This window comes from Mustela lutreola, chromosome 2 (assembly GCF_030435805.1).
Source record: "Mustela lutreola isolate mMusLut2 chromosome 2, mMusLut2.pri, whole genome shotgun sequence".
NCBI classification, from domain to species: domain Eukaryota; kingdom Metazoa; phylum Chordata; class Mammalia; order Carnivora; family Mustelidae; genus Mustela; species Mustela lutreola.
Window position 1 is genome coordinate 80548583 of NC_081291.1, and position 16935 is coordinate 80565517.

The 16935-nt window shown below is 34.0% G+C and overlaps 1 protein-coding gene across 3 annotated transcripts in view; it reads left to right on the top strand.

Annotated features, from left to right (window-relative positions):
- Positions 1–16935, top strand: part of SLC4A7 (solute carrier family 4 member 7) — a 108812-nt gene that overhangs the window by 48916 nt on the left and 42961 nt on the right. For 2 of the 3 annotated variants that reach the window (XM_059162428.1, XM_059162429.1), the window contains exons 4-7: positions 5122–5260; positions 5868–6028; positions 7648–7836; positions 15450–15565. In XM_059162428.1, the coding sequence (XP_059018411.1) occupies positions 5122–5260; positions 5868–6028; positions 7648–7836; positions 15450–15565 (605 nt within the window). Of the gene's footprint in view, positions 1–5121; positions 5261–5867; positions 6029–7647; positions 7837–9999; positions 10369–15449; positions 15566–16935 lie in introns of all 3 variants that reach the window. The other variant, XM_059162430.1, reaches the window with a different exon arrangement.

Sequence of the window (16935 nt, forward strand, 5' to 3'; positions counted from 1 at the left end):
ATTTGGAAAGGCCAAAGAGGCCAGTCAGGTAGGGAGTGCCAGAGAGTAGAGAGCTATATACAGAGACGCTTCCAAAGGTCATAAAGGAAACTACTTGAGGCCTGGGAAATGGCCATCAGAAAACAGTAGGCTAAACAGTTTTTGGATATTGTGTAAGACTGGGAATAGGGTGTGTTTCCATCAGACAGAGAGGAAAGATCTTGGCATATGGGGCATTGTGGAGAGTTCTCAGAAAGGTATTGCCCTAATAGTGGATCTTAATTTTACACTAAAAGTTGCAGTGGATTTGTTCTAAAAATTTTTAAGGCAGGTCTTAAAAGAATTAAAGTCCTTTTCCAGGACAAAGTACAGTACTACTAAAAGAAATAAAGTAAAATCCAGCACCTAAGCATATAAAATCCACAATATCTGATATCTACAAATTACTTGAAATATGAAAAGTAGGAAGATAGGAGCCATAACTAGGAGAAAAATAAACTAGTAGAAACAGATCCGGAAATGGCAGAGTTGATGGAATTCAAAAGTGAACATGTTAAAGCAACTCTAACATATCTGTTTTGTATGTTCAAGAAGATAGAGAATGTGACTGATGAACAGAGAAATTGAAAATGTAAGAAAACCCAAAAGGAAATTTCAGAGATGAAAAATAAAGTCTCTGAAGTGAAAAAAGAGGGTTTGGCTGTACAGGAAAAAAATAGTCAGTGATTTTCAAGACATAGTGATAGAAACTACCCAAAGTGAAATAGAAAACACTGAAATTAATAAATAGAGCATCAGTAATTTGTAGAGCAATATCAGTTAGTCTGACATATGTATATATGTAGTGCCAGCAAGGAACGTGGCAGAAAACAATATTTGAAGAAATAATAGTTATAAAATTTCTAAGTTTAATGAAAACTCTGGACAGGTTCAGGGAGCTCAGCAAAACCCATGAAGAAACATGAAGATAATCACACAAAGGCACATGAAAATTAAATTGCTGAAGCCAGGATATAACAATCCTATATATCCTATATGAATATGCATATAATAACAGCCTCAAAATACATGAAGCAGAAGTGATAAAATTGAGGAGATAAATTTACAGTTGTATAAATTTATAAAAGTTATAGATTTCAACTCTCTTTTCTTAGTTATGGATAAAACAGGAAAAAAAAATCAGTAAGGATATGGAAGACCTGAGTAATATCACTTAGGTTGATATTCATATTCCTTGAGCCCTCTACCCAATAATAGCAGAATACTTTTTTTTTACAAGTGTAAATGGAATGTTTCCCAAGATAGATTATATTCCAGTCAATAAATAAGTTTTAATACATTGAAAAGATTGAAAGTATATTCTGTGACCACAATGGAATTAAATTACAAAGATATCAAGAAAAATCCCCGGATAGTTGGAAATTAAACAGATGTTTCTCAGTAATCTCTGGGTTAAAGAAGCAATTGGAAAAGAAATTAGGAAATATTTTGAACTCATAAAAATAAAAACACAGTACTGTCAATGATTGAGATAAAATCTTGTAAAGTGAGGACATGCTTCTGGTGTACAGGTTCTGTTAGCATGGAACTGTGCAAAGTTAGGACTATGTATAAATTGAAATTCGTTAGATGCAGTTAAAACAGTGCATAGAGGAATATTTGAAGCATTTAATCTTTATATTAGAAAAGAAGGAAGATCTGATCTTCAGTGACCTAAATTTTTAACTTAAGAAACTAGGAGAAAGCCTAGAACAAATTAAACCAAAGTAAGCTAACGAAAAGAAAAATAAAAACTGTTGCAGAAAATGAATAAAGACCAGAAAAACAAGAGTAAAAATCAGTTAGACTGAAGTCTGATTCTTTGAAAAGATAAGTAAAATCGATAAACTTATATAGCTAGAGTGATGAGGGAGAAAAAAAAGATATGAATTACCAGCATCAGAAAATTTCAGTGCAGATTGTACAGGTATTAGAAGACTGATGAGGGAATATTATGAATGGTTTTATGCCAACAAAATTGGTAATTTAAGATGAAATGGTGAAATTCCTTAAGAATATAAACTAACAAAAAAAAAATGGATAATCTTACCCTACATGTATAAAGAAATTAAATTTGTAGTCTAAAACATTCCTACAATGCCATTTTACTCCCAGATGGCATCATGGATGAATCTGATCAAACATATAAGGAAGAAATTAGAGAGACTGCCAGAAAATTGAAGATGAAGGACTACTTCCCATTTCATTGTTATGAATCCAACATTGCCTCGATACCAAAACTGAATAAGAGTTGTTACAAAAAAATAAAACTATAGACTAAATATCTCTCACGAATGTAGATTCACAAAGCGTTAAGAAACTAAAAACACATTTTACCCTGTAATATCCAAAAAGGATACTGTATCATTACTGTGTTAGGCAGAATAATGGTTCTCAAGATATCTCTCTTCCCAAAGCCCAGAAACTGTGAATGTTAACTTGATAGCAAACTTGAATTTATCAATGTGATTAGATTAAGGATTTTGAGATGGAGAAGTTGAGTGAAGTATGCCAGTGGGCCAGTTGTAATTACAAGGATCCTTTAGTAAGAGGGAGTCAGAAGATCAGAGAGGAAGTAGTTGTGACCATACAAGCAAATAGTTGTAGTAAGTGGTTCAGACCCAAATAACATAGGCAGCTTCCAGAAGCTAGAAAAGGTAAGGAAATGGATTTTTCCCCTAGAGCTTGCAGAAGGAACCAGCCAATGACTTTAGCCATTGTAAGACTCATTTTGGACTTCTGGTCTCCAGAACTATATAAGACAATAAATTTGTGTTTAGGCCACCAAGTTTGTGGTAATTTGTTACAGCAGCAATAGGATATTAGTATAATAACCATGTGGGAAAACAGGGTTGGTATAAAATTTAACTATCAATATAAATAACCACATTAACACTATAAAGGAGGAAACCCCTTTAATTGTCTCAGTAGGTGCAGAAAAAGCCTTTGACAAAAATTCCACGGCCATTCATGATAAAATTCTCAGCAAAGAAGGAATAAAAGAAAACTTCCTCTACCAGATACACAGCATCTACAAAAACACTTTGTCAACCTCACACTTAGTGCTGAGAGATAGAATGCTTTCTCCTTATGATTTGGAGAAAGGCAGGGTTGTCCTCCACCACTTCTGTAGAACATGGTATTGTAGCACCTAGCTTGTGTGATAAGGCAAGAAAAATTAAAGGCATACAGATTGCAAAGGAAGAAGTAAAACTCTCTTTATTTACAGATACAAGATCATGTATATAAATCCTAGGCAATCTGTGAAATTATAGAACTAAGTGAGTTTAGAAAGGTTATAAAATATACAATTATATTTCTATATATTTCTCGAGTAGCAATGAACAATCAGAAATTGAAATTTAAAAAAAAAACACTTATGGGGCGCCTGGGTGGCTCAGTGGGTTAAGCCTCTGCCTTCGGCTCAGGTCATGATCTCAGGGTCCTGGGATGGAGCCCTGCATTGGGCTCTCTGCTCGGCAGGGAGCCTACTTCCTCCTCTCTCTCTGTCTCTGCCTGCCTCTCTGCCTACTTGTGATCTCTCTCTGTCAAATAAATAAATAAAATCTTCAAAAAAAAAAAAAAACCACTTACAGTAGAACCAAAAATATTGCTTGGAAGTAAATCTGACAAGAGAACTGTAAGACCTAAATGTTGGAAGGTTCAAAACATCAGGAAGTTCAGTCGTAATATGTTTTAGTTTGTCCTGCATAGGTCTCAGGGTGGTCCTTTAATATGAGGACCTATGTGATACACATCCTGGAAAATTTTCAAATTTGCTTTTTATTGCTTCTCCCCTATTCTGTGTTTTCTGATTTCTGGAGTTTTTCCTGTTTGATTTTTCTTACTTTTTTCTCTACATTTCTGAACCTTTAGTTTTCCATCTTCTTATTTTTTATTGATGCAGTCTGATTTCTTCAGCTTTGTCTTTTCCTTTATTTATTTAATAATATTATTTATAAAAATTCTTTAAAAAATTTATTTATCTTTAAAAGATTTTATTTGCCAGAGAGAGAGAGAGAGAGAGCGAGCACAAGCAAGGGTGAGGGGCAAAGACAGAGGGAGAAGCAGGCTCCCTGCTGAGCAAGGAACCTGACATGGGACTTAATCCCAAGACCCTGGGATCTTGATCTGAGCCAAAGGCAGCAACTTAACCAACTAAGCCACCCAGGTGGCCCTGTTTTTTGCTTTGTTAATCATCCTAACCTATTCTTTAACCTGTTTTTTGCATCTGCAAGTGCCTGCAAGTTTGTTTACTTCGGTGTAGATTTTGATTTTGACTTCGTATCTCATATTCAGCAGGAGTTGATTTTGTTTTCAGCTGATGCTTGTGGTTGTTTTCTTGTCCAAGGAACCCTATACTGACTGTGTAGGTAGTTTAAATTCAGATGCCATGATGGGGATTCTGTTTCTTATCAGTGATTTGTCCTGCCTCCCTAACCTTAGCTGAGTTTTGCTTCTCTGTGGGAGTACAAAAAGCCAGTTTCTATATACCTCTCACTTTGCTTTTTCTTGTAATTTTTTGGACCTTGGGAGATTTTCCTTTTTCAGCTTTGATCTTAGCTACATATTAATTACATATTTTTAAAATTTGTTTTGTCCAACATTTTCTTATATTTTTAGTGAGAAAAGAGTCTTATTTTTGATATAGTGTTCCATGTTTTCGGATATTGCATATTTTTATTTGTTTTTACACGTTATATTAGTTTCACTTATTTAATTTTACTTTTTAAAAAATTTTATTTTTAAGTAATCTCTGTACCCAGTATGAGCCTCAAACTTAAAACCCTGAGATCAAGAGTCACATGTTCTACTGACTGAGCCAGCCAAGACACCCCTCACTTGTTTATTTTTAAGATATAATTTTTCTTTTTTGTCTATGGAGGTGATCTTTCTGTGGTACTCTTTGTTTTTGGATTGTTGGTCTTTGTTTTCTTCCCGATTTATAGTATTTTAATAAAAGTTTTGATGGAATATATTTTTATTGAAATATATTAAATATTCAAATAAATACATTTATTTGAATGCATCTCACTTTCAAACTGAGTTTATCTTTGAAGGAATTGTGGCAATTTTTGAGTGTATTTAAATTCTTTTGTCAAGACACACCATCCCAAAGAGTTCAGTTCATTCTTGGTACTGAAGATGATGATGAAGAGCACATTCCTCATGATCTCTTTACGGAAATGGATGAACTGTGTTACAGAGATGGTGAAGAGTATGAATGGAAAGAAACTGCCAGGTAATAATACCTGTATTATTAGTCTTAGTATTTAGTTGGCTTCTCATGATTTTTTTTCTTGTGTTGTAAATATAATGAATTTGTGAGTTCCTGGGTGCTTTAAAATAATGAGGAGAGAATTTCTTCTTCTCTGGAAGCTACAGCTTCAGTTTATCTCTTTATTCTCAAAATTGGTTTTCTTAAGTAATCCTTACCACTTTAACATAGCATAGAAGTAATTATGTTAATTATACATTTTAATGTCTTTAATTAGAGAAATAAATTTCAAAAATCAAAGTCCTGCTGCATATGTTCAGTTTAGAAGAGGATTAGCAGTGGAAACCACAAGGTTCTGTAGTTTGTCTTTGTAGACCTATTATTGTGTAGCTAGAACAGAATGAGGAACTGTAGAGGTTGTAACTTGTGAATAGAGTGGACCATTAGCTAATGGTTCACTTTGTAAAAATGAGTTTGTAGTCAAATTTTGTGTTGGTAGTGGTAATCTTTTTTTTCTCTTTAAAAGAACAAGTATATATAAAAAAAGAACAAGCGTATGTTTATTATATTAAAATAAGCAAATGAAATCATCATTATTTACAAAATATATTTTTGTGTTGACGTATTTCAGATGGCTGAAATTTGAAGAGGATGTTGAAGATGGTGGTGACCGATGGAGTAAACCTTATGTGGCAACTCTTTCTTTGCACAGTCTTTTTGAACTAAGAAGTTGCATCCTAAATGGAACAGTGATGCTGGACATGAGAGCAAGCACTCTAGATGAAATAGCAGGTTAAGAAGTTTGACTTTTTCAGTACCTATGTTGTGCTGAAATTAACGATATTTAAATAAGGAAAATGAGGTGGGATTTTAGACCATTGATGAATTGCTCTTGGTTGACAGCATGAGGAGTACACATATAAATAACCCTTTTTGTCTTTAATAAACTTAGAATCTAGAAGATTAATAAATTAGACAAGCACAACTATAGTACCAAAAAGAAAGTGACTGGTGCCATAAGCAAGATATGCAGTCTGTTTCTGGAAATGTAGAGGAAAGAGCTTTTTGTTTCTTCAGTTTTTGGACCAAGGTATCTGGGGAAAATCCACAAGGACATTAAATGTACTACTTATTTACTACTTATTTATAGACTTTGAACACATGAGAACAAGGAGCAGGTGGTACAGGAAAAAGAAAGTATTCTGAGGAGGAGGAAGAGAAGAAAGAAAGGTCTAAAAAGTATAGAAAAACAGGTATGGATCTCACATGGAAGTCAGTTCCCTGTGAGTATACAGATTTCTTGAATAGTATTAGGAGACATTACTTTGGCTTTGCAAGTATCGCATAACACAGAGCAGTGTTTTAATTATTTATGATGTAATGTCTTCTAATCCAAAGTCCCTTTGTATAGTAGGCTGTAGTACTTATGTTAATGTTACAGTCTACCTATCAGGTTGATTCCAGTTTTCTCTCAGAGGAATCTCTTATGTTTGAAAGCTTGACTGTTTTATCTCAAATTAATGGCACTGTTTTAAAATATTTATATATATTTTATAGTTTAAAAATAGTCCAGTCACTATAATAATGGGTCATATGGCATTACATCAGTCTCTCCATTCCCCATACCTCCTTCACAGCCTGATCCACTCATCTTCCTAGAATTTATTACTTAATGATATTTTATCCTTTCACTTGCTCATTGGTTTTTCTACCTCTGGAAGAGTGAGAGTGGAAACTTGATCTCCTTAGTTAAATTCTGTATTCCCAACATGTAAGGTACTCAGTAAATAGTTAATTATTGAATGAAAGAGTCTAATACTCATCTGTAATTTTGACAAAAAATATGAAGCGCAATAAAATACCTTCACTTTTTAGGAAGCCAATATTACTGAATATTGAGTTTAATAGAATTTATTGTGTCCATATCAGGAAAGCACTTTCAACTATAGGAAGGCTATTAGTGTAGAATAGTGACCTCTTTAGAAATAACAGTATTTACAAAAGATAGGGGTCTCCATGTAACTTGTTTACTTTTCTTAGATAATGTTCATATTTATCTTTCTTTTTTTTCTCCCCATTTAAATTCAAGTTAGTTAACAAATAGTGTATTATTACTTCCGGGGGTAGAATGTTGATTCATCAGTTACGTATAACACCCAGTGCTCGATACATCCAAGTGCCCTTCTTAATGCCCATCACCCAGTTACCCCATATTCTCACCCACCTCCCCTTTAGCACATATTTATCCTTACACATACATTATTCAATATCAGAAGAGAATGATATTTTCTAGAGAACTATTTAAAGGTCTTGTTTTTCAGTAAGGTTTCATGTACATTTTATGGTTTATGTTATAGTCATCCAGGTATTCGTTTATTTAATAAAAACGGCTGTTATTTTTCTTTCAATAGATATGGTATTGGACAACATGATAGCCTCTGGCCAGTTGGATGAGTCCATAAGAGAGAATGTCAGAGAAGCTCTTCTGAAGAGACATCATCATCAGAATGAGAAAAGATTCACCAGTCGGATTCCCCTTGTTCGATCTTTTGCAGATATAGGCAAGAAACATTCTGACCCTCACTTGCTTGAAAGGAATGGTGAGATAAGTTTCACTAACACTTCTACTCTAACAGCATTCCAGTGTACAATTAGCATTTGGGGGCAGAAAGATATTTTTTCCAGATAATTTTGTAGATCATTTTATTATCTCTTTTATTATTTTTTAAAAAGGAATGATGTTATTTTTGTATTTAAAAATATCATTTCTAAAATATTCTTTATAACATGACAATTAATTTGTAGAAATCATTCAGATGAAAAAACTAAATATTCACTTTGTTATAATGGCACATCTATCACTATAGCCAATCCTGAATTACTTCTTACTTTTTTGTTTTTGTCAAGAACAATTGAATAACTGATTAAAGAGACATAAATTATGATCTGTAAGTTTTAATCTTTTATTCTAAGTCTTGGATTTGAAACTTTATTATTTATATTAGATTTTTCATAGTGATTTTTTTTGTTTCTCCAAATATACTTTTTTTGCAGAGCATAAATAAGTGTTTTTGGGTTGGTTTGATGATTTGACTGCCCTTTATTTATATACTTTGTGTAAGGTTTTTTATGGATGGTTTCTTCTTAAGCTAGAGATGACCTCCTTGATGTCTTCCAAACCATTGAGAATGGCACAGACCATTTTCTAGCTCCCAACTGTCATGGTCTAGCAGTGGATTATGTGGGACCTGGTGGCTTATGTGGGGATGCATTGTTTTTGTAGCCATTCACCTCCATCATTGTTTTAAGGCTGGCACATCTGGAGGCAGAGGATACTTCCTGGGGTTCTGTTTTGGCTCTCAAAGAGAGCTCTGATGACAGTGACTCTCCAAAACCTAGGTCCAAAGGGCTGGAGTTGCTTAGGAGGATCCTTCTTGCCTCTAGCTGATACCATTACCCAAGGATGAGAGTTAAGAGGGGTGGTTGATGGACCACAGTGTCTTTCTGCTCATCTTCTTTGTCCCTGCAATAATAGTATGGCTTTTAAGCATTCTACAAACAGCCATTGGGGATGGGATGGGGTTTAATATATCTAGAGTGGACAGTAATCATCTTTTGCAGCTCAGCGTGACATACTAAGTACATTTTCTTCTTACGGACCTAAGTTCAATTTAAAATTAAGCCATCCAAGCCACATTTTGCGTCTTTTTCATCTTCATGTACTGTATATTCTCAGCTTTCCTGAAATGAGTTCATTTACTCAGAGAGACCCTATTAAATCTTTATGCTTCACGTGGAATTGTTCCCGATATTCCCTGATTGTCATTTGTTTCCTTTTAATCATAAGACAATGGCTGTTTTCTTTTAAATGTCATTTTAGCATGTGCATGTCATATTTTTGTATTATAGTTGTAATTTAACAGCATATAGCTTTAGTTTTAACGAAGTTGTGGTTGTTTATGAACTAAGGTTCATCTTTTTTATATTTCTGGGATCTCTTGAGCATATGGCTTTGATAACTTAGATCATATAGGATTGACTGTCATAATTCTCATGTTTTCCCTAAAATCAGTATTCCACTAAGCTACACTTCTTAGAAAACCAAGTCTTTGAAATATAAATGTATATGACCTTTTGAAATATGCTAGACTTACTTCATTTTTGCCGCTGTTGGTGAGAAATACTTTATTATCTAGCTAAATTAAATTGTATGTATTTAATTTTATCTGCAGTATTAGAAATGGATGCATATTTTAGGACATTTCTAGTATCTTTACAGGGCTGAAGAACACCCTTTCAAATTGACACTGTTTTGTGTGTGTTTTTTTTTTTTTTTAATTCCTGTAACTTTCCTTATGTTTTAAAATTTTACTTGAGAGCACTACCAGTAGGTGATGCTCTACTGACTAATGTAAAGATTTGGTATCGATTTTAAGTTAGGAATTATTAGATGATACAAACTTTATTTGTGAGAGAATTATCTATAGCAGCTTGGGTACAGTGTAGGAAAAATACACTAAATATAATCTATCAGTGCTTGTAAGTTTTGTTTAGGGTTTTATTTCTTAGCTTATTCTTTAAGCAGCTTTTCATTGCCTTTCTAACATTTAAACATCTGATTGCCATGCTAACTCTGATAGCATGAATTTGAAATTTTGGGCTTTAAAGCTTGCAGTTTACATTGTAAATTGATGTTACGTGTGTGTGTCTGTTTGCCTTGTGCAATGAACTTCATCATTTTTCATTTATTTGTTTTATCTCAGGGGAAGGCCTTTCAGCCTCCCGCCACTCTTTACGAACAGGTCTGTCTGCCTCAAACCTTTCATTGAGAGGAGAATCGCCTTTATCTCTTCTTCTCAGTCATCTTCTTCCTTCTTCAAGAGCTGGAAGCCCTGCAGGCTCAAGGTGTACAACCCCAGTACCCACCCCTCAAAACAGCCCTCCTTCCAGCCCTAGCGTCAGTCGCCTGACCTCCAGAAGTTCCCAGCAGAGTCAGCTTCAGGCCCCAGAACTACTGGTTTCACCTGCCAGTGATGATATTCCCACAGTAGTAATTCATCCGCCTGAGGAAGACTTAGAAGCACTGAGAGGCCAGGAGCAGAAGAAGGAGGAAAATGTTGACATGACTCCAGGCAACTATTTGCATCCTCCTTGTGTGGTGCTTTTAGCCTCTGGATCACTTGCACTTGGAATGCCTTTCAGCACAGAGCTTTAGCAGCATATGTAGATAATGCTTATAATTTATTTTGACTTCTGCATGTTTTTTTTTTTTTTTTCCCTTATAGTATATTGTAGAAAAGAACAGAAGCATTAAACATTTTTAGATTACAAAAAGACTGCAAAGAACTATGCATAACTTAAAGCCCTTTCAAAAATTTTTACTGAGATTTTACAGGTCAGGACGTTTGAATGGTTCAGAAAAATAAATTGTTACATCTTGGAAAATTAAAAAATTACTTATAACAATTTTACTTATAAACAAAATGGTGACTTCTTGTGCATTTCCTTCATAGTATGAATGAACACATCTTGGACATAAATTACAATGAGGTGATATGCCTTTCAGTTACTATTTGTTGCTTTTTTCCAAAGACTGCAGTATATTTTAACCTTCCTAACACAAATAGGATCGAATGTTCTTTTCCTCCTTTTGTCTCTGAGAAGATCAAAGTTCTCTGATGGCTATCTGGAATCATCATTATTTTAAGACTAGTATTATATTTTGGGATAGACTTTAGTTTGTCCTCTGTTTAATGTCATAGCTACCTTTACTCCAAATTGACCTTGAAATTCTTAAGACCAGAGATCCTAGAGTAGTGGCTAGGATATATTTTTGTCTGTGAATTAGAAAAATTATTTCTTAGTGGATAGAAGGTTTAATAATTCATCCAAGTGTTATACATTATGGTAATTTTGTTTTCATAATATATGTTATATGTACATTTAAACATGTATATCTTTCCACTCAATTCATATAAAGAAGTATTCTTTAGTGACTTTTTTTACTGACAGCTAAGTGTCAGTGTGACATGTAAATCAAATGCTAGCTAGTGGTTTTAATCATAGAAGTATTTTTTCATTTCTTCATAATACCAATAACATTTAATGCTTCACTGATAACTTATGTTTATTGTATTAGCTATTCAGTTTGTATAAAAATTTGTGTCATTTAGTTGGATGCACCCATTTTTCAGAAACTCAGATTCTAAAACTCAGAAACTCAGAAAAGCTAGAGAACTTCTCCCTGGATCATTGAACTAGTAAGTGATAGCCTAAGTCCTCTGACAAAAATCCTCGAGATCCTATCATATATGACAAACTTCTCTTTCTCTGTATTGAATTTCTCCAGACATACCAAGTATGTTTAATCAAGGCCTATTGTAGTTGCCAAAAAAACCCCATACTTCTAGAAGTAAAAAATGGACATATGGTGGCTAAATCATTGTACATTAATTATGACCATAGTTATAGCTTCCATTGTTTTCTAGTTTGTTCTACATGCAGTGGTATTACTTTTCAAATATATTTATAATTGTCCTAACAGTTTGATGAGGTTCTTGTTATTCCCTATTTTACAAATCAAGAAAACAAAGACTTATTAAGATCATGCCATAAATGACCAGGAATTGAACTCAGATCTATCCACAGCAAAATCTACAGTATAATATATCATTGTAGATTTTAATACCTTGTAGAAAATATATAGTATAGTAATGAGGTAACTGAACAAAAAGAAATACCTATAATTATTTACTCAGAAGTAATCAATAGTCTTAATTAGAAAGAACCAGCAAGACTTACTATTTTTCTTTGAAGAAAGGTCATTATTTTTTTTAAAAGATTTTTTATTTATTTAGTTGACAGAGATTGCAAGTAGGTAGAGAGGCAGGCAGAGAGAGAGGGAGAAACAGGCTACGCACTGAGCAGAGACCAATGTGGGGCTCTATCCCAGAACCCTGAGATCATGACCTGAGCCGAAAGCAGAGGCTTTAACCCACTGAGCCACCCAGGTGCCCCAAGACAAGTGATTTTAAAGTTAATCCTTCGCATTTGTTTTTACTTCTGTCTCGCATTAATACTGAACATTTCTTTTTTACCAGCTTCTATGAGGGATTATAAATTTTATAAGGGAACTAGAAGATGATACATGGTTTTACAGTAGCTTGTTAGGCCGTGTTGTTAAGAAGATAAAGGTAGCAATTAACTGAAAATTGAAGAAATTCAGCTTTTTTTTTTCTCCTCTGCCGTAAGTATGCCATGAGATTTAAAGAAAAGAAATTAGAAGGGAGGGAAAAGACAAGAAAAAGCCCATAATTACTGTTTAAAAAGACATGTATAGAAAGTATGTGATTAAAATTATAGGAACAGCTATATGTTGTTCCCTGGTATGATTGCCTGTGGTGCTTAAAACGCCTAGAAACCCTGGTTGAGTTTCCTTGAAGTCTGCTGTTATGTTACAGGAGGAAAGTGGCCTTAGCGTCATTTTGAAGAGACTGATGTCCTAGATCTTATATCATGGGATCATGATTTGTGCATACCCATAGTAAGAAAGAAAGTGGTGTTTCCTATTATGCTTTGGAGAATAATTACATGTAAAAGAGTTAAGCTTAGTTTTAGTATTTGTAACTATCTTCTGACTCCCTGTTTTTCAAATTTGGCACTGTTGACACTGGACTCGTCTTTGTCATGAGGGGCTATCATGTGCATTGTAGGATGTTCTTCTGCATCTCTGGCCTCTGCACTAGCTGCCAGTATTACTCCCTAGTTGTGGTGATGAAAAATGTCCCTCCCTATTGCCAGATGTCTCTTGGGGGACAGAATCTTCTCTTTGTGCATCACTGCTCCAGCTGCTTCTATTTTCAGTCTTTTAGTGGCAGAAGACTCTGATATCTTGGATTTATCTTTCTCTAGGTAGATATGTTATTGTGAGAAAAACTGTAAAGACAAAAGAATAGATTTACTAAAATATGATTTTTAAATCCGAGTATTGATTTTATATATATACAGACATTGTTTTTTCTTAAAGCCAAGAAGTACAGTCTTTCTGAGTTATCTGTGCTTGTGATAGTTTTAATTTGGGGGAATTTACTCATTTAATTCTGAGCACTGGAATTTATTGTACAAGCAGGGAGACTTCCTTTACTGGTTGAGAAACAGCTTTAACTTAGCTGAGATTGGGAAGGACTACATAGAGAAGATACTGGTGAAAAACTTTTAACGTATACTTCTTATGCCAGTTCTAATAGGTTTAGAATGACCAGGTTAGCTGGATGACTTCAGATCCTATTCTAACTTTATCAGTTTTGTATTTCCACATCATTTCTTCTTCCTGCTCCCACTATATCCTTACATTCTCCCCATAGTCTCCGTTCTACTCTTCTCTCTAAAATCTGGTGGCTGACACTGTTCTGGGAAATTGCATATATATTCTTTTGATTATACATGTGTGGACTGAATATATGTCACTGAAAAATACTGGTTAACCTTTTCTCATCCCCCCCCCCCCCCTTCCCCAGCCAAACTGGGCATGTATTTTAATAAAGGAATGGACTCTCTTCTGGAATTTCAGAGGCAAAGGTCAAAGAAGAGGAATCATAGTAACTATTCTGCTAAGCTAAGGTGGTAGAAATGAGATAAGTTTTAGCATATAGTTTTTATTTGAGAATTGTTTAACACTTCCAGAGCATGTTGCTAAATTGTTTGTATATTTGCAAACAATTTTTTTTTTTTTTAAGATTTTTTTTTTTTTTTAAGTAATCTGACACCTAGTATGGAGCTCAAACCCACAACTCCAAGATCAGGAGTTGCACACTCCACTGACCAAGCCAGTCAGCCACCCCAACAGTTATATATGCTTTTTATTTTTAGGTTTTTGGGTCATGATAACATCCTATTTTAGGTATTTAACAAGGGAAGGGGATATCACAAATGTCTTTGGTCACTGCGTTGGAGTAGTAAACCCAAATGACGTAGATTCAATTATTAGTCACACTATGTTCTAGAAAAATGAAAATTCCCTCTCATGGATCAGATATATCCGATGTGCTTAAAATTCAGGAAATTTACCAATATTAACTTTGAAGTTTATAGGATTTAGGCACAAACTGCTTAATTGAATTTCTGTGGGTAGCTAGATTGTTGTGTGAGTGGCAGAGTTAAAACTAAAAGTCAAGTCTGTTGTAGGTCAGCCTACCACATTTTTTCTTGTGCTCAGTGTTTTGGACAATAATAAGCTATATTCTTGAACTAGAATATCCTGGGTGTTTGGAAAAAGTGAGATACATTTAGTGGTAGAAATCTGTGTTATGTACTTTATAAACATTGAGACTTGAGCTTTTTGCAGACTTCACAGGTCATAGGCTAGAGGTTTTTTTTTTAGATTATTTTATTGTTGTGAAATATTGCTGCTGATATCACTTGAAATGAGCATACTAATGATAGAATGTATATCTATCATTTGTAATCTAAACAAGCTTATTTTACAGATTTGTCTGAGCTTTTAGGTTGAGTGAGTTAAAGTCATACGGCTACAAAGTGGCAAAGGGTGCTTATTTCAACACAGATGTGTTTGATTATAAAACACTTTTGTATTTATACTGTAAAAACATTGCTGTTGTATTTTCAAGTTATACTTCTTAGGAGTAATGGCAGTAGGCAGCATGTAAATACTACTCAAGAGAAATGAAATTATTGAGGAAATCATTATGGTGGAAGATTATGATAAATTTAACCTACATCTAGTTGATGGAGCTCTTGGATTTTCTGAGTTGCATTTAAAGTTTATCAGAAAATAAATATTGTCACTGATGTAAGTATGCCAAGTGTAATTTGGCATCATTAAGCTCTGCAGTTGGCATGTGTGTTTATGTACATTGCAAGTGCATTCCTTGACTATTTGTAGTGGTGTAGTCAGACTCAGGTCTTCCATTTTCTGTGTTCCTCACCTACTCACTTTTTCCTTCTCTTTGCAAATGGCCACCGTTTTTGTAAATTCCAATTATATTATTTTTAAATGTTAAAATATACAGCTTCATTATTGCTTAAAATGTTATTCTAGTCTTGCTGGTATGATACTAACACTTGGCACTTTTTTTTTTTTTAAACCCTGCACATTTGCTTTTAATAAATTATCACTTTCAGGATATGAGCAGAGTCAGTTTACAAAGTGAATTTCCTCCTTACTGATTTGGAATATCTTGGTTCTTAAAAACAGGTATTTTGGCCTCTCCACAGTCTGCACCTGGAAACCTGGACAATAGTAAAAGTGGAGAAATTAAAGGTAATGGAGGTGGAGGAAGCAGAGAAAATAGTACCGTTGACTTCAGCAAGGTAATTCTGTCATTCCCGGTAAATTTTCTTAATCACTGAGATTTTTATAATCACTGAGAAAATCACTAGCAATGTGACTTTATTAACACTGATTATAATAAATTTTTAATAGATTGGTGATTACAAGCCTACATGTGATACTTGTGATACTTAAGGTCAAAAATTACGAGAAAGTTAACAGTCTTAAGAGCATTTGAATATCTTTCTATATTACTAGTTTCAGGAATTTTGACAAAAGAATATGTGAATAATATGGTATTTCCATCTTACCTACCCATAGATATCATGAAACTTTAGTACCTTTTGAATTTGTCATTTGTTTTGGAGCTACTTTCCAGCAGAAAGAATAATTCTGGGAATTATGTTACAGCACTGGTGATTCAGCCTTTTCTTGGCTGTAATAAGATCCCAGAATTACTGTCTTACAGTGTCAGTATTTTCTGGAATGTCCCTGGGAAACATATTGGTGTATCCTCATGGGTAGGTAAAGGCATGGATTTAAACACAACTTACCTATCTCAGCTGTGATTTTTTATTTTGGTAGATGAGTGTTTAGGTAAAATAAAAATAGAAAACTCAAAATTTCAAAAGAACTGTGCAGAAAACCCTTAAGTTCAAATTGCAGTTGAATTTAAAGCATACTTTATGAATATTCCTTCTGAATAGTTGATTCTTTGTAGCTGTTATAATTTCTGATTAGTTTGCAGTAAGACACTCTATTTTAACATCATTGTATCCAATTTAAGACTTTAAATTAAATGTGACTATTTCAAGTGACTATTTTCTTAAGCCTCTTATGGTATAAAATCTATAAATCACATTTTGCAGAAAAGGAATATAAATAAATGATTTGCAGTATAGTTTTGCTTGAGCTTCTTGCTCTAAAATTATAAAAGTATTTTTAATTCTTCTATTCTAACTTGACCATATTTTTACTGGTACCTCTGTTATTTCAGATGAGTGGAAAGTGTTTAGTAACCATACTGCAGCTTATTCTGGTTAAATGGATAAATGTAATTTTCATTAGACATCTCCTCTAGACATGGCAGATGCCGTTTATTTCTGTTCCTCTGTCACAGTTTTACTTATTGTTACTTGGCCTATCCTTGTGTACCCCTCCTTGTCTCCTGTTGGGCAGGAGTCTGCCTCCTGGCACTGTAGTTGTGGCACACTGGGTGTGGGACTCAAGAGGCCCGCTGTAAGTGCTGGTTTCATTTCTCATAGATAGCCCTGTAAGTGGTCATTTAGTGACTTGTGTGAAACTGCATAGAAATGAAGTTCCCATACTTTGATACTATGTTGATAACCTTTTCTTTGTAATTATACACAGACTACTAAATTTGATTTTATAGCACTATCTCTAAATCTAT